The sequence below is a fragment of the Elephas maximus genome, chromosome 7, assembly GCF_024166365.1.
Source record: "Elephas maximus indicus isolate mEleMax1 chromosome 7, mEleMax1 primary haplotype, whole genome shotgun sequence".
NCBI lineage: Eukaryota > Metazoa > Chordata > Mammalia > Proboscidea > Elephantidae > Elephas > Elephas maximus.
The window spans coordinates 36,447,295-36,474,369 of record NC_064825.1 but is presented as its reverse complement, the minus strand read 5'-3'; the positions used below and the strand labels follow the sequence as shown (position 1 = coordinate 36,474,369).

At 38.1% G+C, this 27,075-nt stretch overlaps 1 protein-coding gene across 10 annotated transcripts in view; it reads right to left on the bottom strand.

The window, feature by feature from the left end:
• Positions 1-27,075, bottom strand: part of DLG2 (discs large MAGUK scaffold protein 2) — a 2,175,949-nt gene that overhangs the window by 1,745,566 nt on the left and 403,308 nt on the right. For 8 of the 10 annotated variants that reach the window (XM_049891082.1, XM_049891085.1, XM_049891087.1 and 5 more), the window contains one exon: positions 2,496-2,570. The exons of the other annotated variants lie outside the window; for them this stretch is intronic. In XM_049891082.1, the coding sequence (XP_049747039.1) occupies positions 2,496-2,570 (75 nt within the window). The remainder of the gene's footprint in view (positions 1-2,495; positions 2,571-27,075) is intronic. 10 annotated transcript variants of the gene reach the window in all.

The following is a 27,075-nucleotide window of genomic DNA, read 5'->3' as shown; positions in this document are numbered from 1 at the left end:
AGGCCAATTGTTGAGCCTTGGATAGCCGCTTGCAAGACTTTAAGACCTGGCTGGACACTACACAACGAACTAGGACATAGAATGGAAGTACTAAACACATTATTAGGCCAATTCAGAATCTTCGATGTGGTGAAAAAATATGAAATTGTTCACTACAGATGATCTGGTAAGCAAGGTAAGCACCGTGCTTAGATAATCCACCCCTGGTTGTACAACTCCTCCAGAAATCATATGCCCCACTAGGACACGTGAATACTTTTAAGTAGTGACAAAGGAAATGTATAAAAGCAGTAGCTCTCAATTTCATGGCAGAAGTGAGAAGGAACATACTTTCTGATGCCCTGCTGTGACCACAGAATGAAGAATCAGACTTTAATGTTGACACTTCTGACTTGTGATCTTTAAGAAGAGTCACCTGCTTAGTCTTTTAATGTTCTACAACAGGAGGGCCTAATCTGAGATCCCCTGAGTCCTAAGGGATCCAGTTCCAAATAGTAACATAGGGTAAGCTATTTTTAATATTTCTAGAGTCAGAATTCAAATAATGCATTTACTTGCAACAATGATGCACAAAGTAACTAAACATGTGAGATTTCTATTATTTGGGGCTGAAATTATCGGTGTAGTGGAGGATCATCAGCTAATCAGAAATTCTGATTGTTATTACGCACTGGTGGGTTTGATAAAATTGGACCTTCCCCTTATTCACCTTTTATCTCCAGTGATTGGCATAGTGGTTAAGTGCTATGGCTGCTAACCAAAGGGTCAAATCTGCCAGGCGCTCCATGGAAACTCCATCGGGCAGTCCTACTCTGTCCTATAGGGTCGCTATGAGTCGCAATCGACTCGACTGCACTGGGTTTAGTTTGGTCTTGATTGACACAGTAGTCAATATGGCTGAACTGAATTACTAAATTTTGCCAAGTGCGAAAATAAAATTTTTCAAAACATGTGACTCTGTGAAGGAAAAACCATAAAAGGACCCGTGAAGGTGAGATGTGGAAAATGTAAAATAGTGTCATTATTCCTCTTTGCCAAGAAATCTGAAAGCTATAATTCACTAAAACTTTTTGAAGAGAAATCAACAGATTGAAGATTCACTCATTGAACCTTCAACTCATGGAGCTCCTACCATGTACAGGGGGCTTACCTCAATGTACAGATAATAGGTATATTAGGACCCTGAAGAGCACACAGTCTCCTTGAAGAATACATGCATAAATCCATAATTATGAGATAATGCCATCGGGGATACAGTAAAAGGAGTGATAGACAAGGAAACAGAATTATTAACTCGTACTTCTCTGGTATTAGCACATTCCTACGCATGCACTCCCCTCTGACCATCTGCTCACAAAAGTGTGACATCTTTATTCTCCTGCCTCTGCACTACAGTAATGCCTCCAAAATTTAGCTGCATTATCCCTCTTTGAACTAAGGTGATTCCACCTTGTCTTCCTTCCACAGACAAATACAAAACAAGGAAAAAAGCTTTATTCTCTTATACAATCTCAGTGAAAAGCAGGCCCCACCAGCCCTACTGCCTTATAATGAAGTCATAAACTATGCTATGGCAATCCAGCCAGCTCCTTTCAGCAGCTTGTACCTCCACGATTGATAATGATATTTAAGTAACTCTACATACCACTTTTGAATTGCCCACAAGGTAAGCCAAATGATGAAAATGCCCAAAAAGTAACCTTCAAATTTCTTGCACCCAACATACACAAATTATTTCATGATAGGCCAACTCAGGACAGCACATACAGTTCCCAGAGGAACCATGATTATTTCTATCAGGTAATACATGTATAAGAGAGTATTATGCAAATTGGCCACTTTCTTCACTTACGTCAGAGCATAGTAGAATGAATGTGTGAAAGGAGAGGTAGGGTGTCTGAAATCTATTCCTGGCTCTACAATTGATGCACTGTTCTTAATTCCTTTGCATTTAAGTCTCCCAACTGAAACACACCAATAATGGCATAGTACCTGCTTGTTTCTAAGGCACTTGAAAATTCTCTGATGAAAGATTCCACAAAAATTCAGAGGCTATTATTATACTGGGAAGACTTGAAAATTGCATATCCTTGTACTCATCAGTATTAAGCAGTCAACATAAAAATGACAGAAGAGAAAGGATCCTTCTCTGAGGCATCTAAAATCAAATATTGCTGAATATGCAGCTATTTGGAAAAATATATGTGTAAATATATTCATTTTAATGACCATGGAAATCTAACTCATCGATAACCCTTTTAGAAAAATCCTTTTCAAGTTATCCTGACTCCAAAAAATTCATAGAATCCCTAAGCGTAGGTATTTTTATAACGCAGAGCTTTGTGAAAAGATATTCTTTCTCCTCTCAAAAGGTTTGCTGTACTCCAAAATTTCGGAGATTCTTCTAGCCCATTTCACTAAGGTTGTTCCAAATATAAAAACTTTTTTTTTGTCTTTCCATCTGGTCAATCTCAGAATGAAATAATCAAACTTACAGTACAGTGGTGGACAGGCATCCAAGCAGGGGCTTCCACTGAACAATTCGGGGCAGGGCATTTGCCTTGGTTTTGCTGCAAACAAATAAAAATGATGTTATGTTCTATATATTGTGTGCAGCAGTATTTACTAGATGACATATTTATCATCAATATAGTTATTAGCATATTTATAAGTATAGCCAAAGTCTTTGAGAATGAATTTTTAGTGCAGGGCTGCAGAGAACTAGGTATACAATTTCTATTCTTACCAAGGCATAAAAATTATCCTTTGCTTTTTGTTAGTCCTCTAAGAACTAGGTTTTTTGCACCAGCCTTCCTCAACAGATGACCTTCCGGGCTACAAAAGGAGCCATCTAAGAAATGTTCTAACTCAGAGGCTCAATTGGTCGCCTTTCCTCCAGACTCCCAAATTGATACATGCTGACCCCTGTGAGAGCACTTGAGTGAAGGTGTAAAAAGACCTGTTTACTTCTCTCCCCTCCCAGACCGTGTTCTACCGGTAGTGGTTCTCTCTAGGTCATTTCATAGAACCCAAGAATGTAGAGTTGAATGGGATAGATCTCAGAGGCTTTTCTTCTTATATCAGAAACTGAGGGGCAGGGAAATGAACAATTTGCTGAAGAAGTCAGAGGTCTGACACTCTAAGCCATCTGTCAGGCCCTACTTTTTACATAAGAAATTTATCTCTAACCTGTTGTTTTGTTGCATTTGCTGTAAATTCACTTCTATTTGGCCTTTCAGAAAGAATGAGGTGCTTTATTTTTACCAACAATACTGCTTTACCCCTGTAATAAAAAGGGCGTAACACCATAAGGCCCACTGCCATTGAGTTGATTCCGACTCATAGCAACCCCATAGGGTTTTCAAGGCTGTAAATCCCTACGAAAGCAGATTGCCACATCTTTCTCCTGAGGCGTCGCTGGTGGTTTCCAGCCACCGACCTTTGGACTAACAGTTGATCGCTTTAACCATTGCACCTCCAGGGCTCCTTTAAAACGGATGTAGGAGCTCTAATAAAGCATTTTTTAATCTTTTATTGTATGCTCAATGGTAATATAGCTGTATTAATAGTAATGTTCATAAAAACCACAGCTGTGACTTATTAAGCTACGAAGTATCCCAAGGACTGTTCTGGATTGTACATTATCACTAGTTCCTGCAATAAACATGGATATAAATATTATTATACCCATTTTACAAGGAAGGAAACTGATGTTTCAAGAGGGTATATAAATCAGGCATAAATAAGGTAAGCCTAAACGTCACCCTATGAGAAAGCAGCAAAGCTGGAGTTTCAGCAATGGTATGCTGAAGGCTCTGCTGCCCAAGCATGTTCCCTCTCCTGTAAGAAGCTGCCTCTGGTATTTTGTATTTTCTGTTTAATGGGGCTTAAGGCATGTCAGTCACCGACCTAATTTCATTTTACCAATGATGCTAACATTTCTGATTTAACGAGAATAAAATATTGAATTCAGCATGGGTATCCTGCTAAGAATTATTTTTTTGTGATTTGTAAGCTTTTTAGAGCAACTTTTACTTAGGTGATCTATTTTGAAGGCATCATTAAGCCAGAAGGGCTGTATGAGTGATTATTGACAAATTCATCATAAAAATAAAATTATATCATCCATCTCCATGCTCAGTTTTCTTGTTTAAATTAAAATACGACATGCAGCAATTGCAGGGTACATAAGGTGCACCGGGCTGGTGTCAGACAACCACAATTTCAAGCTAAGCCTGGCCACATGGTCATTGCCATAACATGCTCTAAGGCTTGGTAGTTACGTCTGTAGAACAGCGTCAGTGCCTTGCCTAATTCACAGGAATGTTTTCAGGTGATGTATATAGATTTACCTCGTGTCATGATCACAGTGTGCAAAGATGCTATTAATATTAATGAGAATGCACAAAAGAACACGGCGCTTTCTCTCTGTTTCGGCATAAGCCAGATAAAGTTTACCTCCATGAGGAGTTGAAGCTTTTTGAAATTTTAAAGCATTAATAAAATGCTAATTATTATTATTTCTAATAATGAGAATCCATATCAAACTGTTAATGTGAGTAATGTCTCCTTTGGCATATTGGATAATTGTTGTTATTAGTAGTAGTACTAGTAACCTTATTTCATATCTAGATATTGTGTATCTTTATGGAGCACATGGTAGAGACAAAATTTAATAAATAAATGAACTATGCTTGCTAGAAGAAAAATATGCATACAATGTGATGGGAGCATAAATAAGGTATGTTTTAACATCCATGGGTGCACGGCATGAGGTACAGGAAGATGGAAATCTGTGTGAGTCTGTTTCTTATTCCATGATTACCTGAGTTTTGAACTAAGGCCTTCCCTTAGTGTTTAACCAGGCAGATTAACAATATGATTACACAGAGATAGACAAATAAAAAGGCCTACTGAAGCCAGATGCCATGTGAATATAAATTATTCTTTTAAGCCATAGAGTATAAACAGAAAAAAGTAAGACTGAAATAGAAGTTAGGAACTTGGGTTTCAGGACAGTGTACCTGTGTGTCTATCTGTGGAATTATGAGAAAGTCACTTCAGCACTTTAAACCTCACTTCTGTCATGTGTTAAATGACAGGGTTGTATTAGATCCGCGGAGCCCTGGTAGTGCAGTGGTTAAAAGCTCGGCTGTTAGCCAAAAGCTCAGCAGTTCAAATTCACCAGCTGCTCCTTGAAGCCCTATGGGGCAGTTCTACTCTGTCCTATAGAGCCTCTATGAGTCGGAATCAACTAAAGGGCAATGGGTATTAGAGCCACAGTTCCAACGCCAGGAAAGGGAGTGTCAAACATTACCCATGGATCGTTTCCAAACCTCATATTCCTCCCAAGAATTTAATGTCCCTCATCCAAAGGGGTGTACCCTCCAGTTGAGAGCCCCTGTCATTCTGATCTACTGATCTACTGTTACCAATAGGAGGTGGCTAATTCTCTGTGAGTTCAAGTAATAGCAAAGGTTGAGAACCACTACACCAGATAGTCTCAAAAGAGGCTTCCACTCAAATGTGGTTATTGAAAACCCTAACCTCAAGTTTTATCTACACTTTGGAGCCCTGGGGGCGCTGTGGTTAAGAGCTACGGCTACAAACCAAAAGGTGGCAGTTTGAATCCACAACCCACTCCTTGGAAATCCTATAGGGTAGTTCTACCCCATCCTATAGGGTCGCTATGAGTCTGAATCAACTGGACAGCAACAGGTTTGTTTGTTTGTTTGTTTGCTTGCTTGCTTGCTTGTTCATTTGTTTTCCTACTTCTAAAGATCTCAAAAGATGAAGAAGTAAAATGGTTAAAAATTCTCTTTTTCTTAGAAGCTGTCATTCTCCTTATCTTTATACTTAATGTAGAACTTCTGGTAAGACATTGTTTTGGAATGGCTCCTGTTTAGCAGATCCCTAGCCCTTAGAAAGGCAGCTAGAACCTGTATGAATACTAGGGGAAAGGGTACACTTAAGTATACCTCTATGTTAGATCTTAAGACAAAAATCCAGAAAGAGCACTGTTTCTGTTGTTGTTATGTGACATAGAGTTGGTTTTGACTCATAGTGACCCCATGTACAACAGAACAAAACACTGCCAGTCCTGCACCCTCCTCACAATCATTGTTATGCTTGAGCCCATTGTTGCAGCCACTGTGTCAGTCCATCTTGTTGAGGTCTTCCTCTTTTTCACTGACCCTGTACTTTACCAAGCATGATGTCCTCTTCCAGGGACTGATGCCTCTTGATAATATGTCCAAAGTATGTGAGAGAACATTAAAATTCCCTAAAACCCACCTGGAGCAAAGGAAAATGAAGAACACCAAGGTCACACGACAACTAAGAGCCCAAGAGACAGAAAGGGCCACATGAACCAGAGACCTACATCACCCTGAGACCAGAAGAACTAGTTGGTGCCCGGCCACAATCCATGACTGCCCTGACAGGGAGCACAGCAGAGGACCCCTGAGGGAGCAGGAGATCAGTGGGATGCAGACCCCAAATTCTCATAAAAAGACCAAACTTAATGGTCTGACTGAGACTAGAGGAATCCTGGCGGCCATGGTCCCCAGACCTTCTGTTGGCACAGGACAGGAACCATCCCCGAAGACAACTCATCAGACATGAAAGGGACTGGTCAGCGGGTGGGAGAGAGATGCTGATGAAGAGTGAGCTAATTATATCAGGTGGACACTTGAGATTGTGTTGGCAACTCTTGTCTGGAGGGGGGATGGGAGGATAGAGAGAGAGGGAAGCCGGCAAAATTCTCACGAAAGGAGAGACTGAAAGGGCTGACTCAAGAGGGGGAGAGCAAGTGGGAGTAGGGAGTAAGATGTATGTAAACTTATATGTGACAGACTGATTGGATTTGTAAACGTTCACTTGAAGCTTAATAAAAGTTAATAAAAAAACAAAAAAAATTCTCTAAAGGTCCAGCTCAGTCCTCCAAACAAGGATTTAAAATAGAAGTTAGTGACAAATTTCCTGTCTAACAATAAAGATAGTTTTCTCTTCCTGTTCTATCCCATCCTTCTATCTGGATGTTTATACTGGGAGAGTATTGCTACATGACCTAAACCAGATTCAAGGATCTGCAGTGTTGATTCTGGAAAACATGTCCTCTTTGGAGACAAAACTATTAGTTGGTTTATATCTTTTAAAAATATTATGCCGTTTAGACAAGGTGATGTCTCTAAGTCTCTCATCTTCCTTGGTTGTCTTTTTCTGACTTTAGCATCTTGACACATTTCATTCCAGAATATCCTGAGCAAAACCCACTGCCGTCAAGTTGATTCCTACTCATAGAGACCCTATAGAACAGAGTAGAACTGCCCCATGGAGTTTCCAAGGAGCGTCTGGCAGATTCGAACTGTCAACCCTTTGGTTAGCAGACGTAGCACTTAACCACTACACCACCAGGGTTTCCATCCTGAGCAAGTGAGCCAAATACACTGGATGATTGATTATACCTCATATTGATTATATCCATTTGTAACTACAAAGAATTTGAAGAGTGGCAAACACTTAACAAAAAAAAAAAAACTCTACAGATTTTCATCTCAAGCCATCTCATCACCAGAAAGAGTGGGGAATATTTTGCATATCAGGGGCTTATAACTGTTACAGTGCTTTGGGGTTTACAAAGTGCTTATATAGACATTTAGGCATTTAATCCTCAGAATAAGTTAGTATGTAGCAGGATAAGAACTGACTCATCCAAATAAAATGTTGACCTAAATGTTTCATTCAAAATAGCATATTCTTCTGAAACCGGAGTAAGAGCTGAACAGTTTCTGTTGTTCTACTGTTCACAATATAAATGATTCTCACAATCATAAGCTTTTCATTTTTTGTTTTTCTGGGGTCAGGAAGTGTTACACAATAGCACTGTACACACATTCATTTATTTTTCAAACATATTTTACCTGGAAGGCACCATGCAAGGCACTATAAATATTAAAATAAAAATTAATACGTGCTCTCAAAAAGATCACAACCTTTTAGAAGATACAATACAGTGTGTTAACTTTAAAACAGGCTACGTACTAGGACCATTAGGAAAATCTGTTCATTCATTTAGTTGGTCAACAAACATTCATTGAGCAATTCCTATGTGCTAGATATATTAATAGGAATAAGGATATATCAAGACTCAGTCTTTGTCTAAAGAAGTTCTTTGTCTAAAGAAAAAGACAAACTACTAAACATACAATTATAAAACAATGTTACTGATCTGGGGTAAATATAATGTGACTTGAGAAGATAAAAATATTTATCTCACTCATTCTTGTGGTAGAGGAATAAGAGAAGAGCAGGGGCAGGGAATGTTGCATGAGGAATTGAGGTCAAAGGAATTGAACTCTAACTGAGTACGTCAGGAAGGACTCTATAGAGGAGACACTTCAGTTTTCCAGTAAAGCTTTTAGGAAGGAAAGGGGTGAGAAGAGGGCATGCTAGGCTAAAAGAGCACTGCGTACCATCTGACAGTGCTTAATCAAGGCATCCTTGGCCTTGATCAGAAGACTCTTTAATTCTGGGCCTCAGTTCCTGAGGACTGAGAGGAGAAAATGATTCTGTTCTACTCAGAGAGCTGACTTTGTCCTTTCCCCTCATTTATCTCTACTTCACAGGGCTCCAATGTGAATGGGCAGCAGAATGTGGGACAAATGAGTCCTACCAGGAAGTGGACATGAAGGTATTCAATTCTGATCCTATAAAAAACACAAAAGGCTCTCCTGACTTTAGTCTTCGAATAAGCACTTCAAGTGTCTTTCTCATCCTTTCTGAGACTCTCAGGTGTTTGACAAAAGAAGAAACAGAGGTTGAAAGGTGACGACCAAGGGGTAGAATTGAGTAAGTAACTTTTTGCATGGCAGAACTGAAATTGGATATTATAATGTGTGGCAAATGGACTTTCAGCTGTAAAGTATCTTATACATGTAATGAATAATTATACATAGATTATTAATTATTATGTCGTTGTTGTTTTTAGGTGCTGTCAAGTTGGTTCTGAGTCATAGCGACCCTATGTACAACAGAATGAAACACTGCCCAATCCTGTACCATCCTCTCAATTGTTGCTACCCTTGAGCCCATTGTTGCAGCCACTGTGTCAATCCATCTCTTCGAAGGTCTTCTTTTTCACTGACCCCCTATTTTACCAAGCATGATGTCCTTCTCCAGGGACTGGTCCCTCCTGATAATATGTCCAAAGGTATGTGAAACGTAGTCTCAGCATCCTTGCTTCTAAGGAGCATTCTGGCTGCACTTCTTCCAAGATAATTTATTTTTATAAACATTAGTATTTATTATAATTAAGTCTTGTCATTAAAATTTGGAAACCCTGGTGGCATAGTGGTTAAGTGCTACAGCTGCTAACCAAAAGGCTGGCAGTTCAAATCCACCAGGCGCTCCTTGGAAACTCTATGGGGCAGTTCAACTCTGTCCCATAGGGTCGCTATGAGTCGGAATCCACTTGACAGCATTGGGTGTTGGGTTTCATTAAAATTATTAAAACATATTCTCTGACTACTAATCCAATATACTCTCCAGTACATCAAGAGTTAAGTATATTTTCAAAAATTTGGGGAAAAAAAAAAAACTTCTGTGGTGCCTCCAAATAATCAATTTTATAGATATACAGATGTATAATATGTGTGTGCATATATACACATACATAGCAGTGGTTAAGCACTGGACTACTAGCCAAAAGGTTGGCAGTTCAAACCTTTAAACCCACCCAGAGACACCTTTGAAACAGAGGCAATCTGTTTCTGAAAGACCACCGCCTTGAAAACCCTATGGAGCAGCTCTGCTCTTCAGGGTCTCCATGAGTTGAAAACAACTCTACAGCAACTAACAACAACAACATAAATATAATAGGCACCTGGGTAGAGCAAGTGGTTGGCAACTGGTTGCTAACCCAAAAATTGGTGGTTCAAACCCACCCAGGACCTATTCAGAATAAAAGCCTAGCGAGCTGCTTCCATAAAGATAACGGCCAAGAAAACCCTATGGAATAGTTCTACTCCATAACACATGGGGTCACCATGAGTCAGGGCCACCAACAACAACAATATACATGTAATGTGTACATATGTGTGCATATATAGATAAAAATATGTGCATCTATACATGCATATATATGAATGTATGTATGTGTGCATGTATTATTTGGGTAAAATAAAGGTTTTCATGCAATTACTTTCATCATTTACCATAAAGATGTGAAACTTCAGAGTAAGATGCTAAAGAAAAAGAGGAAATAAAATTTTTCCAGGTGCAAAAGTATAATATAGGTAGAAATTTATGCACAGGATGTTACATTGGAAGTTTGGAAGACACCAAGTATTACAGATTGAATTGTGTCCCCCAAAAATATGTGTTGTAAATCCTAAACCCTATGCCTGTGGTTATAATCTTATTTGGGAATGCATTGTCTTTGTTATGTTAATGAGGCAGAATTACTGCAGGGTGTGTTTGAGTCAATCTCTTACAATATACAAAAGGAGTAGATTAAGCAAACAGAGATGGGGGAAGATAGATGCCTTGCCACATGGAGGTCTCCAAGGAACCAGGAAACAGAAGTTAAAGAGACAAGGACCTTCCCCCCGCCTCCCCGCAGAGCGGACAGCTAGAGAAAGTCTTCCCCTAGACCCAGCACACTGAATTTGGACTTCTAGTCTCCTAAACTGTGAGGAAACAATTTGTTTATTAAAGCCACCCACTTGTAATATTTCTGTTATAGCAACATCAGATAACCAAGACACCAAGATATGATAAAAAGAGATTCCAAAGGAGGTGTTAGGCCACGTGTATAATTTTCAAAGGAAATTATCAAGAACCAGTTTAAGGACTCTGAATCCTCTAACTATAATGAGGGTAGAGAAGTTGAAGATTTAGGAAGGGAATTTCCTTGGGGAGCAGTGGGAAGAGGGGGTTGGAAGTCACACTCTTTACCTAAGTTTAGTGAAAGAGGCTTCAATGAGACTAAACCTAGGGCTTGATAAAACTTCCTTGAATTTGAGAGACCAGTATACTGGGGTGTGACTCCCACAAACAGTTAATGAGTGAGAGAGCATGGCTAATCGGTTACTCTGTCAGGAGAGGTAGCTTCACCAGAATCAGCCTGTACTTTCAGCATTTGTCAAGGCCGAAGAGCTATCCTGGAGCCATGGTGATACCTGACAAGATGGCTGTCTGTGTGGGGTAAAAAAAAAAAAAAAAAAAAAACCAAACCCAGTGCCGTCGAGTCGATTCCGACTCATAGCGACCCTATAGCAACCCTACAGCTGTTAACCAAAGGGTTGGTAGTTTGAATCTGCCAGGCGCTCCTTGGAAACTCTATGGGGCAGTTCTACTCTGTCCTATAGAGTCGCTATGAGTCGCTATGAGTCTGTGTGGGGTAGACGCTGTAAAACCTGAGGCTAAAGAAATGCATCATCCAAATTATAGATTTAGTCAAAGAGGCCCAGAAGGGGAAACTCTCAAAGACCCATAAAAATGTCTACGAGAGAAACAGTTTAGCCAAACTGCCTGAGTTAAAATTCCAGTTCTACCAATCACTAGTTGGGTGACCCTGGACAAGTCATTTAACCTCTCTGTGCTTGGTTATGAAAATTAAGGCATTAATATAACAAAAGCATTCAGAACTACGCCTATACATAATCAGCACTATGTTAAGTGTTAGCTGTTTTTGTTATCATTATTATTATATGTCTCGCTCAAAGAGCGAGAAGCATTTTATGATAACCCCAGTCTAATAGAACTTCTACTCTCCTTTTCTTACTTCCTTCTCATGCTTTAACCCTGCAGGAATCAATAACCAATTAGCAAATATGGAATGAGAAGAAAAGAGAAGCCTACAGTATTTCCTTCCCCAAAGGCAGGTGTCCTATCTGAAGATGCCATATTAGGGAAGAGAGAATCTTTAATATGGAAAAGCATTGAGTTTTGAATAATATTTGGAACTGTACAATTTTAATTACTGAACTGAGACTGTATTTGTGATTTTAAGTGATTGTAGGACTTTCTATCCCCGGATAATTACTAGAAAGTCATGGGACTACTGAAGTTTTCATCTAGAGGGCAGGGTGGGGATTGCTGGCACTAAACAGGTCTAAGCAAAAAATAAATAAATAAAAACCAAACCCATTATCATCAAGTTGACTCCATGGTGAGTCCATGTGTTACAAAGTAGAACTTCACCAAGGGTTTTCTTGGCTATTATCTTTATAGAAGCAAATTATCAGGTCTTTCTTCTGCAGCACCACTGGGTGGGTGCAAACCACCAAACTTTCAGTTAGTGGTCAAGTGCAAGCTATTTGTGTCACTCAGGAGCCTCAAAACAAACAAAGGAGAGCCCAAAATAAAGTGGATTATATTACTGCACCCACAGTTCTGCTTGTTCAATGTATTAATTCCAGATGTAAAACACACTCAGGGTTATTGTTAGTTTTTTTCATTCAATTTTTCAGCATTTCTCAAGATACGATTTCACCCCTTCTTGGACTTAACTTTCTATTTGCTTCCTTTTTTCTCTTCCGTTTCAGGAGATTTTTAAAATAAGGTGATCTAATTTGTTTCTAAGGAGTCCCTGGGTGGTATAAACAGTTAATGCATTCTGCTGCTAACAGAAAGGTTGGCAGGTGGGGTCCACCCAGAGGCACCTTGGGAGAAAGTCCTGATGATCTGCTCCCAAAAAATCAGCCACTGAAAACAGCATGGAACACAGTTCTACGCTTACACACATGGGGTCACAATGTGTCAGAATCAACTCAATGGCAACGGGTACTGGAAATTTGCTTCTGATGAAATCCTTACTAAGACCAAAGCCACACTGAGGAGTCATACATTTGTCTCCTCTGTAAATGAAGACAATTCTGCTGACCCGTTCTCCATAGGATGCTGAGAATGGGATTTTTTCCAGTGGGCAGGGATGGTGGGGCTGAGTCATGCGCACACTTTCCAGAATCTTTTGTGACTCCAGGCAGGCATTTGACCAAGTTAGCAGAGGTGCAGAGTATGGCTAACTAGCAGATAAGAGAATTAAATACTCTACATTAATATAATATTCTAATCACCTAGCTACATAGATTAATTAGCTACAGTGAATGGAATAGGCTAACCATATTTAAAGATTTGCTAATGGGGGCCATTGTTGTGACTCGACATTTCATGGTCTCAATGGGAAGAGGTCAATGGACTTGGACTTAGAAGGCATTTCTAAGCTGTATAATGAAATGATGTTTGTTGAGTACCTATTAGATGTCAGGTACTTGGCATGTACTGTTAGCACATTATATATTCTTTCAGTAATCCTGAAATACAGTAAAGGAGAGAGGCTAATACCATGAGGAATCTGTTCAACCTGGGTTAGAATATAAAATTTTTCATTTACTAGATCTGTGACCTTGGACAAATTTCTTAATTACTGTGAGTTTCAGTTTTGTCATCTATAAAATGGAAAGAATAATATCTAGTTAGGGATTAAGTAAGATAATACACGTAACACTTTAGCCCAGAGCATAACACATACTCTACTAGTAGTATGATAAGTATTTATTTTCCCCAAATCAAGGGTCTTTCTCCCATGCCACTTAGCTACTTGGGTCTATTTTATTACTTGTAAGTATAAAATAATAACATTCATTTCACAGGGTTAGTATGAAAACTAAATGAGAAGATGTGCAAGTGCAAGAACTTTAAATACAAATGGCGTTTTCAGTGTCTTTTGTCAATTCAATATACAGAAAATGGAAAGAATATCTGAAATACTGTAACAGTTCTAAGATGACTAAATTTGTGAACCAGAGTTGACTTCACAATCTGGGATCACATATTTGAAATGATTGGTCTATAAATAATTTTAAGAAATAGAATACGGTATTTTAACATTTTTTGAAGGCATGTCCCAATATTCCCTGAAATTCCACAGATCTCCAAAATTGAATTATTACTACACAGAATTAGATACAACATAGGAGTTTAAGCCTCTAAATACCAGATTTTAAAAAGCTTTGTAAAATTTTTCAACTGTCAATACGGTCAGGCTGTCACTTTGTCACCTTCTGCCTTAACAAGATGAGTCAAGAGGAATGAGCTACAGGTGTACTTTTCTGCTTGCAAGAAAGAAATTTTACACATTATCTGCTACTGAATTTAATGTTCTTCATTGACAGATATTACCTATTACATCATAAACTATAGAGTGTTATATAAATATACAATACATTGGCTTGTAAAAGAAGCTGTTTTTTTTTTTTTTTCCTGACAATTTTTAATTCATCTATAAAGACACCTTTCTTGGATTAACAAACTAACAGTTAATGGGAAGCATCTAAAATGTCAGGCCTTCAAAACAAGGTCAATACTACAAGGGAAGAAATGCCATTCTGATCAAAGCAATTCATTTCTATTCTCACTGCTACCATAGAGACAAAGAAAAAAAGAGAACTGATTTAAAAAAATTTTTTTTTTTTTTTTTTTTTGCTACCATAGAGACAAAGAAAAAAAGTGAAGTGATTTAGCCGACTTAATTCTTCTTGAAATTTATAATTAACTACATGGGAAAGGGGACAATTACCATATTTCCACAGAATAAAGGACTTAAAAAGTCGAGCGTTTGATAAGACATAATTACAACCTATTAAATATACAATCTGTATCAATTTGTTCTTACAATGTTCTTGAGTTTCAAAAATGCATATACATTGGACAGTGTTTTCTGAGAAACACACACAGAATACCATCAATTTAAACTTACAGAATTCTCTCTTATTAGAGGTTTTCATCAGACACTTAAAATTCTGGCAAGGCCTAACACAAAGAAGGGGGCAAAGGAGATACTTTCCTATGTGCCTTGTCTTCCTGACACTGATGAATATGTATTTTTGGACAAATGTTAATCAATTAAAGAACATGAAGGCTCTTGTAGATCAGGTGCCATAGCCAACATCAAGCAGCTGGCCAGGAAGAACTAGCAATTAGACCTGTCCTCGACTGAAATAGAACCTCAGATTGCTGGGCAAATTACATGTGTATTAATTCAGGACAGTTTTATTTTAAAGGACTAACAAGAAAACTGCAGCTTGAAATTCTAGGAGATTCATAACAAAGACCAGGGAGGCAGAATTTATTTTGCTAAAAATGTATTTTTTATTTAAGGTTTCTGTTTTTGTGGGTTAGGAGCCTTGGTGGCACCGTGGTTAAGAGCTTAGCTGCTAACCAAAAGGTTGGCAATTCAAGTCCACCAGCTGCTCCTTGGAAACCCAATGGGATAGTTCTACTCCGTCCTATAGGGTTGTTATGCGTCAGAACCGGCTTGAAGGCAGTGGGTTTGTGGTTTTTGGGTTTCTTTTTCTTTTTTTTTGGTTTAGTATATGGTTAAGAGTTTGGCTGCTAAGCAAAAGGTCAGCAGTTCAAATCTACCAGCCGCCCCTCAGAAATCCTGTGGGGCATTTCTGCTGTGTCCTATACGGTTGCTATGACTTGGAATTGACTCAAAGGCAATGGGTTTGTTTTTTCTGGTTTAGTTTAGCTTATAATTTTAAATACTTTTCACCAGCAAGAACATTTAGGACTCTCCTTAGCATTTGTTAATTAGAACTCTATTTGAAAATAATTTCTCTCACGTAGGATGTCATAAATATATGGTAAATTATATAACTATTTGTAAAAACAATGAAATACAGAAGAGGTAAGTTCAATTTTTTTTAACATTTAATAAAACAACTAAATTTCTTGCTGGTGTGGGTAATAAATGGAATGATTCATAGCTTGAAATTTTACTTTTGGGTTTTTTTTTTTAAATATGATTTAAGTGGTCTTGAAAATCTCTATTGCTGACTACAAAAAAAAAAGTGGTACATTTGATTATTCTAAATCATTTGTGTCTAGAGGTCTTAGAATATCTTAAGGGAACATTTTAAAGTACCCAAAAAGTTTAACTCAGGTCTCAGCCACAGAATAACATAACATCTATCCAAGGCCCCTTTTGTCTACTGCTGGTGTCATCTGTGGCTAGTTAGAAATTCTGAGTAATAATCATTATTATAGCTTTTTAAAGTTCCTTTTGGATGTTACTAGGGGTAAAGCCATTCAGTGCTGCTTGTGTTAGTCATCTAGTGCTAGTATAACAGAAATACCACAAGTGGGTACCTTCAATAAAGAAAAAATTATTCTGTCACTCTCTAGTAGGCTAGAAGTCCAAATTCAGGGTATCAGCTCCAGGGGAAGGCTTTCTCTGTTGGCTCTGGAGGAAGGTCCTTGTCATCAATCTTTCCCTGGACTGGGAACTTCTCCAAACAGGAACCCGGGGTCCAAACAATGCATTCTGTTTCTGGCACTGTTTTCTAGGTGGTTTGAGGTCCCCCACTCTCTGATTGCTTCCCTTTCCTCTTATCTCTTGTAAGATAAAAGGTGGTGCAGGGCACACTCCAGGGAAACTCCCTTTACATTGGATCAGGGATATGACCTGAGCAAGGGTGTTACATTCCACCCTAATTGTCCTTAACCTCAGGCAGATACCATGATTTATAGCACATAGGAAAATCACAAAATGGAGGACAACCACACAATACTGGGAATCATGGCCTAACCAAGTTCACAAATATTTTGGGAAACACGATTTAATTCATGACATTGCTGGTACACTTTGTTCTCCAAAATGTAAACCAACCAAAAAAAAAAAAAAAGCAGAATTTCTTGTGAACCCACATTTTCTTTTGAGACAAATCTGTATACTGAAAGCTAAGTGCAACATAATGTATCCTGCTTAAAAAAAAGACGAAAGAAATAACTCTATTTCTCCAATTTTTTCATGATCTAATAATTTAGGAGAATAAGGTCAATTTTGAATTTTCATTCACATAGCTTTCTGATAAATGCTAATATTTTGTAGTAAAAAAAATACTATAGCTTTATAGTATATTTATGGTAAATATGTTGTATACATATTGTTGTTATACAGTTAGGTGCTGTCAAGTTGGTTCTGACTCATAGCAACGCTATGAACAACAGAATGAAACACTGCCCGGTCCTGTGCCATCCTCACAATCGGTGCTATGCTTTAGCCCACAGTTGTAGCCACTTTGTCCATTTATCTCCAGGGTCTTCCTCTCTTTCAATGACCCTCTACTTTACCAAGCATGATGTCCTTCTCCAAAGATAACATGTTTCCGGATAACATGTCCAAAGTACATGAGATTAAGTCTTACCATCATTGCCTCTAAGGAGCCTTCTGGCTGTACTTCTTCCAAGACAGATTTGTGCGTTCTTCTGGAAGTTCATGGTATATTCAATATTCTTCACCAACACCGTAATTTAAAGGCATCAATTCTTCTTCAGTCTTCCTTACTCACTGTCCACCTTTCACATGTCTATGAGGTCATTGAAAATACCATGGCTTGGGTCAGGCACACATCAGTCCTCAAAGTGACGTCTTTGCTTTTTAATACTTTAAAGAGGCCTTTTGCAGCAGATTTACCCAATGCAATGAGTCGTCTGATTTCTTGACTGCTGTTTCCATGGCTGTTGACTATGGATCCAAGTAAAATGAAATCCTTGACAACTTCAATCTTTTCTCCTTATATCATGATGTTGCTTATCAGTCCAGATGTGGGGATTTTTGTTTTCTTTATGCTGAGGTGTAATCTATACTAAAGGGTATAGTTTTTGAACTTCACCATAAGTGCTTCAAGTCTTTTTCACTTTCAGCAAACAAGGTTGTGTCATTTGCATATTGCATGTTGTTAATGAGTCTTCCTCCAATCCTAATGCGGCATTTTTCTTCATATAATCCAGCTTCTCAGATTATTTGCTCAGCATACAGATTAAGTAAGTATGGGGAAAGGATACAATCCTGATGCACACCGTTTCTAATTTAAAACCGCACAGTATACCCTTCTGTTTGAGTGACTGCATCTTTGTGTATGTACAGGTTCCTCATGTACAAGTTTCTTTCCTGTCTTTTTAATAACTTTTTGTTTTCTTCACGTATGATGTCCTTGATGTCATCCCACAACTCATCTGGTCTTTGGTCATCAGTGTTCAAGGCGTCAAATCTATTCTTGAAACGGTACCTAAATTCAAGCGGGATATACTCAAAGTATTACTTTGGCTTCCGTGGACTTGTTCTAATTTCTTCAGCTTCACCTTGAGCTTACATATGAGCAATTGATGGTCTGTTCCACAGTAGGCTCTTGACCTTGTTCTGGCTGATGATATCAAGCTTCTCCATCATCTCTTTCCATAGATATAGTTGATTTGATTCCTATGTATTCTGTCCAGCAAGGTCCATGTGTATTGTATAGTCGATGGTTATGTTGTTGAAAAAGGATATTTAATGAATAAGTTGTTGACCTTGCAAAATTCTATCACGTGATATCCAGCTTGGTTTCTATCATCAAGGTCATATTTTCTAATTTCTGATCCTTCTTTATTTCCAACTTTCACATTCCAATCACCAGTAATTATCAATGCATCTTTTCCATGTTTCATCAATTTCAGACTGCAGGAATTGGTAAAAAAAACTTCAATTTCTTCATCTTTTTCATTAGACAGGTTTCAGTAGTGCTTCCAGACAAAGACAGACTGGGAAGAAGGACCTGGTGGTCTACTTCTGAAAAATTGGCCGGTGGAAACCTTATGATTAGCAGAGGAACATTGTCTGATGTAGCGCTCTAAGATGATCCTCTCAGCTTGGAAGGCACTCACAATACGACTGAGGATGAGCTGCCTCCTCAAAGTAGAGTTGACCTTCATGACGTGGCTGGAGTCAAGCTTTCCGGACCTTCATTTGCTGAAGTGACACAACTCAAAATAAGAAGAAACAGCTGCAAACATCCATTAATAACTGGAATGTGGAATGTACAAAGCATGAATCTAGGATAATTGAAAGTCATCAAAAATGAAACGGAATGCATAAAGATTGATACCCTACATGTTAGTGAGCTGAAATGGATCCATTTTGGATCAGACATTCACACGGTCTACTATGCTGGGAATGACAAAGTGAAGAGTAAGAGTGTCTTATGCATCATGAAAAAGATCATTTCAAGATCTATCCTGAAGTATAATGCTGTCAGTGAAGAATAATATCCAAATTTTTTTTTACCTACAAGGAAGATCACTTAACATGAATATTTTTTTTTTTACCTACAAGGAAGATCACTTAATATGAATATTAAGTATATATATTACAGAATCAAATTATTCTCCCCTAAAAGAAGCTTAAATATCATGCTTTATAAAATCACCAAGAAATTAAATGGACATTAATTGGCATTCTGTCAAACCGAAAACCTGATCTGACTGCTTTAGTTTTTGTTTTAATAAAAATGTACAATTGTCTTCTAATAATTTTTATATTTGAATTTTAGAAGTTTAAATGATGGTCCTTATGCTGGTTTAGATGGGTTCTAACCATTTTTCTTGGTGTGTGTGAGGACTTTTATCCCTTTTAGTCCATTTTTCTTATACTAAAATGACATTTCAAGTGTCATTTCAGGCCCAGCAACTATTCACAGAAAAATTCACCAAAACCAGGAGTACAAACCAATTGTCTCTCTCTCAGTTGAATGGTCTATCCATCAGAGTACAAAGATTTCCCTTACAAGTATTTATTGTGAAGCAGAAATTACAAACATACACACACAGATATGTGTATATATGTGCACACATGTATATGTGTGTATGTGTGCATGTGTATGCATATACCTTATTTTTATGCAAATAATGAGCACCTTCTACATTTGTTGGTGTAGTGGTTAAGGGTTAGGCTGCTAACCCAGAGGTCAGCAACTCATATCCACCAGGCACTCCTTGGAAACCCTATGGGGTAGTTCTACTATGTCCTCTAGGGTCACTATGAGTTGGAATCGACGGACAGCAACTGGTTTGGTTCTTTTTTGGTTTTCTACATTTGTTTGCCAACCATACCCTCCCCCTGTGAAATAGTTTCATAAGCACCACAAGGCTGATTTTTTTTTTTACATGTTGCTGTAAAAAAAAAATCAGCATAGCTCGCTTACAAAAATACCTTCCTGGGGAGGGTGCGGTTGGCAAACGAATGTAGAAGGTGTGCACTATTTGCATAAAAATACGGTATACATGTGTGTGCATGTATATGTATGTATATACATATATGTGTATGCGTGTCTGTGTGTGTGTGTGTGTGTGTGTAGAGAGAGAGAAAGAGAGCCCTGGTGGCACAGCGGTTAAGAACTACAACTGCTAACCAAAAGTTTGGCAGTTCAAATCCACCAACCACTCTTTGGAAAAGTTCTGCTCTGTCCCATAGGGTCGCTAGGAGTCGGGATCAACTCAACGGCAATGGGTTTTTTTTTACGTGTGTGTGTGTGTGTGTGTGTATATATATATACACGTGCACATATACATATATATATTTGTTGTTGTTGTCAGTTGCCATCAAGTCAATTCCAACTCATGGCGGCTCTATGTGTACAGAGTAGAGCCTCAAGGCTGTGACCTTTTGGAAGCAGATTGCCAGGCTTGTCTTCTGAAGTGCCTCTGGATGGGTTCAGTCTGCCAAACTCTCAGTTAGTAGTTGAGTGCTTAACCATTTGTGCTACCCAAGGACTTGTGTGTGTGTGTGTGTGTGTGTGTGTAACTGTAGGAAGGACTCATTTCATCCACTCCTTCATTCACTTATTCAATAATGAAATGTCTATCAAATGTCTGTTAAATGAAAGAATCAATCAACACTCATGGTATACCTACTCCATGTCAGCATCATGCTAAGTGTCAGCTATAAATAAGACTAAGACCTTCCCCCTGTCCTCTAGGAATCCACATTCTAGAGGGAGATACACAAATGTAAAAACTAATTGTACACTAGATAAAGTTAAGGCTATCACAAAGATACAGATACAGTGTACTGGGGATATAAAGGAGAGAGTGGCTGGCTCAGTCCTGTTAGGGCAGATTCAAAGAAGGTATTTACAGAGGAATTTCAGATGAATCGTAAAAATTAAAAAGGAGCTTATTAGGCAAGCAAGTATCAGGCTGGCAAGTTGAGAGGCATTCCAGGCATAAGAAAAAAACAGGAGCATAGAAATGAGCGGATGGATTTCAGTTTGCTTGAGAAACCAAGCATAACTGACTCTAACTCAAACTAAGATATGCAGAGTGGTGAGATCTGAGATAGGAAAGTTAGACAAGGGCCAGAACACAGAGGGTCATGTGTGCCAGACTAAGCAATGTAGATTTTATCCTGCAGGACAGTGTTATGCAAACTTTAATATACATACAGATCAGCTAGGGATCTTGTTAAAATGCAGATTCCTAATTCAGTAGTTCTAAGATGGGGCCCAAGATTCTACATCTCTAACAAGCTCCCAGGTGATGCCATTGCAGCTGGTCAACAGACCACTTTTTAATAACAGGGCAGAGACAGGAAGCCACCATAGGGTTTCAACCAGAGTTGCAACATATATACAAATTATAAATGTACATTTACATATAATTTTTTTTAAAGGAAGGTACCAGTTAGCAGTATGGGAAATACATAAGTGTAGGGGGATGGGGGAGGCAGGAAGATTACTAAGGCTTTTATTGCAGACTTAGATAAGAATCAATGAGAATCTGAACAAGACCACAGGTAGTAGGAATGGTAAATAGAGAGGACAATATAGGAGACAGAATAAATAAGAATTGGGACTGACTGGGATTTTAGGGAAAAATGAGAATCAAGTACATCTCTCACTTTTCTAACCGTAACAACTGGGGAGATAGCAGCACTGAGCAGAGAGTACAGTAGGAGAATGATTAACACCCAGAGAGCTCCAAAGAGTAGAGTTTCCTGGACTTTTGACTTAAGTTTACTTAATTGGTAAATACCAAAACAAAACCAAACCCATTGCCAGGGTAGAGCTGCCCCATAGAGTTTCCAAGAAGCAGCTGGTGGATTCGAACTGCCAAGCTTTTGGCTAGCAGCCGAGCTCTTAACCACGGTGCCAGCAGGGATCCAGTTGGTAAATAGAATTCCAAATTCTAAGAATTTATTCTTTTACTGTCAAATCAATTTTTCATAAAACCTGTTGTCCCCTATAAGATTCGTTCAAGAACTGAATTACTTACATAAAAAGTAATGGATATATGTGGGTGGCAATATTAGAATAGAGGTATAATAGAAGTGGAAGGTTATTTTCATAGGATTTTAAATTTGGTGCTGATTTTGAATACATACCGGATAAAAAGTTAAAGCATTTGGTATCTTTCATCAAAAAAGGTTTATAAACCTGGGATACATTGCTTAGTGAAGCCAGAGGAAATTCCCATCATCATGACTACCCAAATAGAAATTTGCCTCTAGAAAGGTAACTGGTTAATTGAATTAATGATCCCACAGTGAAATTTATCCAAATGTCAGATTCTCAAAAAGAGGAGGGAGAAGAAAAACAACTACAGCTACTGTTACTGGCTGTGTATTATGTGCAGTCACTGTACTAAACCCACCTCTTCTCTCTGCAGTAGCTGTCCCCTTTGGGATGATCTTCCTGGAGATCTTTACAAGGCTGGTCCATACAAGTTCCCAGAACTTTTTCAGAGAGGCCTTCTCTGTTCACCCTGTCTAAAGTACCCCCTCTCTCTATTTGCACTCCTCCGTTACTCTGTATTCCATTTCTCTGATTTGTTTTTGTTATACCAATTATTAATAACTGAAATTATATTCATTATTTTTATGCCTGTTAACAGCCTGTCTCCTCCCTATAGAATGTGACTCTACGAGGGTAGGGACTTTATCTGATTCATTCACCATTATATTCTCCACTGCTCAGAATACTGCCTGGCACATAGTATGAACTCAACAAATATTTGTAGAGGTAATGATATTGCATCTAATCCTCACAACCATCCTTTGAAGTATTATTATTTCATTTTATAATTAAGGAAACTGAGATTTAGGTAGACTAATTAATTTGACTCAGACAACAAAACTAGTAGCTGGCAGAGCTAGGACTCCAGCAATGATCTGCCTGATTCCAAAGTCTATGCTTTCAAACACTACGCATACTGCCACTCTAAGCCACCTTCAGCAGTGCTTACCAACTGCTGTCCAACTGCCCTACACTCAACTCTCTGAGGCACCCAGACACATCAGGCCAATTTGCTGTGTCACATAAGTAGTATAAAACTAGCTCTAACGTGTAAACAGATACAGCTTTCATTTTCTTCACCGTAACAGTGATACTAACGGCAATAAAAAATCCCAGTTTATACTAGGATTTCCACCATTCGTTAATAATAATCATTCTTTTCACATATACACTATTTATATTTTTCACATACATAGAGTCATTTAATTCTGCACAATAATCCTATGAAGGAAGTAATGGCAAGCCAGCATTATTATCTCAATTTCAGAGTTGAGAAAATAAGGTTCGGGGCGGGGGGTAAATGGAGTTGACTCAGACTGCTAGTACAACAAAGAGCACACCCAAGTCTGTAACTATATCTTCAGAATCTTGATCCAATGCACATTTCCAACTGCCTTTGGGGAAACATACATTCACTCAATGTGACAGATCTCTCAGGCAGCTATAATCATGGGTAATCTGCTTTAAGAAAATCTGATCTACAAAAACATTTAATGAAATAATGGGTAAGTAATAGGGGGAGTGATGAATTCTTTTGTACTTTATAAAGAGATTTATCATATGATTTATTAAAATTCAAGCACAATTAAGTTTGTTTAAATATTATTTGATTTGTAAAATTTGATTTGCACCATGTTTCCTTTGCACGTCCATATTTGTCTCATAAAATGCGATTTACCTAGAGATCTTATAAAGGACAATACTCTCAAATTCTTGATTCTTCACAGCACATGTGGATCTTAATCACGGTATTCAAAAAGGGCTAATGTTGTGAATAATATCCTGGTACCCAGTTTGGCAGGAGAGACTATTTACTACAGATGTATTAACAGATGATTGTTATGATTCATGTAAAAAAATTTTTATTTCATTTCTAAAATTTTACTTTTATGAACTATGGATATGTGTTTAAAAAACTATTAATGTGCAATTAATTATAAATAATTTTAAATTTAACCATTATGTGGGCACATTATTTTTATTTAATTAGACGCTTAGGTTGAGAAGGAATAAAATCCAAAATATAGTGCCAAGAGTTTGTTTTAACTAAAGAATAACCTTAAAGTGATTCAACCAGGAGACAATGATAGTGAGTAAAAGCACAGATATTAGAGTCACAAAGACCTGGGTTTAAAGCTGCACTGTGAAAGTTCTTAGTTGTACAAAGGTACCTCATTTTTAAGATGTGGAGGATCTTACTTTGAGGGATTGATCTAAAGAATAAATGAATTAATTAAATTCATCGAGTTCCTTTAATGTTCCAGGAAATGTCTCAGACATCACATATACAAAAGTGAAAAAATAGACACAGTCACTCCCTCGTGAAGCTTTAGTGTAGTCAAGAAAGGACACTGAGAAAATAATCACACAAATCAGTGTGTAATTATGAATTGAGATAGATGGAAATATGGAATAATATGAGGTATACACCAAGAGGTGTACACCTAATCAGGAGTTTCAGCAAAGGCAGTACCATTTAAGACCTGTAAGATAAGTAGGGTTTAGACAAGTGGACAGAGCCATCTAGGCAGGATCGTAAGTCAAAGTTTCCAGAGCGGAAACATAGTTGATACTTTCGAAGAGGGGAGCTAGCAAGGCCAACGGTAGTTTAATGAAGGACAGAGAAGGTAACATAGACATAAAAATGATCTGGTCAATGAATTTTTAATATTCTTAGACTATAAAATACAAGGCAGAGTGATGGACGATAGAATTCAGGTTCTAGGTTAAGGAAGAATTGTGTACTATGGTAAGGATTTGGGCAACGACTTATCTTGAGTGCCAATGCAGGGCTTCCAATGAGAGTGACATCATTGGGCCTGCATATTAGACTGATCATTCTGGTAGCTGGATGGAGCACTTAGTAAAGAAAACTTAAGCTATTACATTAACGGTATTAGTGCTTCCAGGTGTTATACACTATTACAATGGTTAATCCCAGGTTAATCTCCCCATCCCCCCCCCCAATAAAATAGAGTTCCCTAAGTGTTGGCTATTTTCCTTGCTCTTCCACACACACACACACACACACACACAAAAAAAAAAGGCCAAATTTTATTAAATTTCCCCTACTGTTAGCTTTATATCTGCCTCTCTCTGCTACCCAATTCATTTTCCCTGATCCACCAAGCCCTCTGCTCCAATCCCTGTCTGGTGGATCTGCCACCTTGCAGACACTGGTCAAGATGACAAGTATTAGAATCAGTGCCTAGGCATGAAAGATATAAGGAAAAGAACACTGAGGAAAGGTAGGAAGATAGGGAGGATGTGGACCCCAACAGGGAAGGATTTGCCTCCCAGCTAAGATAGTTTTATCTTACTGAGTCCTCATAACAACCCTGAGAAGGATCATTTTACGAATTAGAACAGTACAGTTCAGAGAAGGTTATCCAGCCAATGAAAGGTAAAGCCAGGATTTTGACTGAACAGGCATATGAATGGGCAAAGGGGTATGTGACAGAAAAGAAAAAAAGAGGGCTCAATTCAGGGGAACATAATGGGAGAAGTCAGGGAAAATTGGGGTGTGGAGCCAGTGTTAAAGATGGAAGTAAAACCCTACTTCTTTTAAGATAACATCTCAACTTTTTGATATTATGATCGGGCCCCTCCCTATCTTGCACCTTTTTTTCTTGCTACTCGCCTTCGACACCTACATCCCACCCAACTGATAATACTTCCATTCCTCAAATGTGATATCTCTCCTCTCTATCTCTCATACACACACACGCACACACACATGCACACACACACGCACACAATCACCCAGGACTTTATCTAAAACACTCTTCCCATATCATTCTGCATATTAGCTTGTCACTTCCTCAGAAAACCATTCCCTGATAATAACTTCCCTTACCCTGCATCCAAGCCCACCAGATGCTTTAGGTATCCCTCTGTTCATTCCCATGGCACCCTGTATTCAACCGCTTATCGCATGACACTGCTATTACTATTTAATTGGCTATTTTCCCCATTGTATTAAAATAACATATTGCTTATTCTATCTCCCTGCCTTCTAGTATGCAAGACACACACAAGGGATTCAATAAACATTTGTTAAATAAAATGAATGAATGAGTATACTGCTTCTACCGTGGGAGCAGACGCAACTATATTTCTTCCTGAATGCATCGTTTGCCCCTAAAGACAGAGCCACTCAAACCATTTGTTGCTCTGGTTATTTTTTGTATTTCTCTACATAAAGCCCTGATTGAAAATAAAAATTATTTTATCTTTTCCCAAAATTATACTTATAAATATTTTTATTACTAGTCCATTTTCAACGGCACAACATGCCACTTTTTCTTTCTATTAAGGTCACAATAAATATGTCTTACCAGCCTTGATAAAAAATATCTTCTAAATGCCCAACAACTTTAACTTTCTCTTAAAAAGCTTGAGCGACTTTAATTCTCATAAAAGATGGTGGGTTGACAGAAGCAAAGAGTGAAATCTTATTTACAGAACAGATGTAGTATTAACAACATCAATAAAAGCTTCTTTTATGCTGCCTGGTCCACTTTTCATTCTGCTATTTTAATTTTATTATACATGCTAACTTGTTAAACATATTAAAAATTAACAGTGCCATCATGCCTTTCTTAGAAATAGCAGTAACAACGTAACATATTCCAGTTGTTTTGTAGATTAAGAAAAAAAAACAAGTTTTTTTTAAAGTCTAGAAGCCTTGTTATGGACATCTGAAATGAAACCAACATATGCTTCACTCACTACTACTTTTTAAGATACTTAGCATATGTGAATATTTTTATTTGCAGAGATAATACACTTTAGAATAATATTAGGTTAGTAGGAGAAAAGAACCTCAGATATGCCATAAAATACACCCATTTTAAAGATGAGAACAAAAACCAGTTGTGGGCAAGTTGACTTCAACTCATAGTGACCCCATGCGTATCAGAGCAGAAGTGTGCTCTGTAGGGTTTTTAATGGCTGAGTT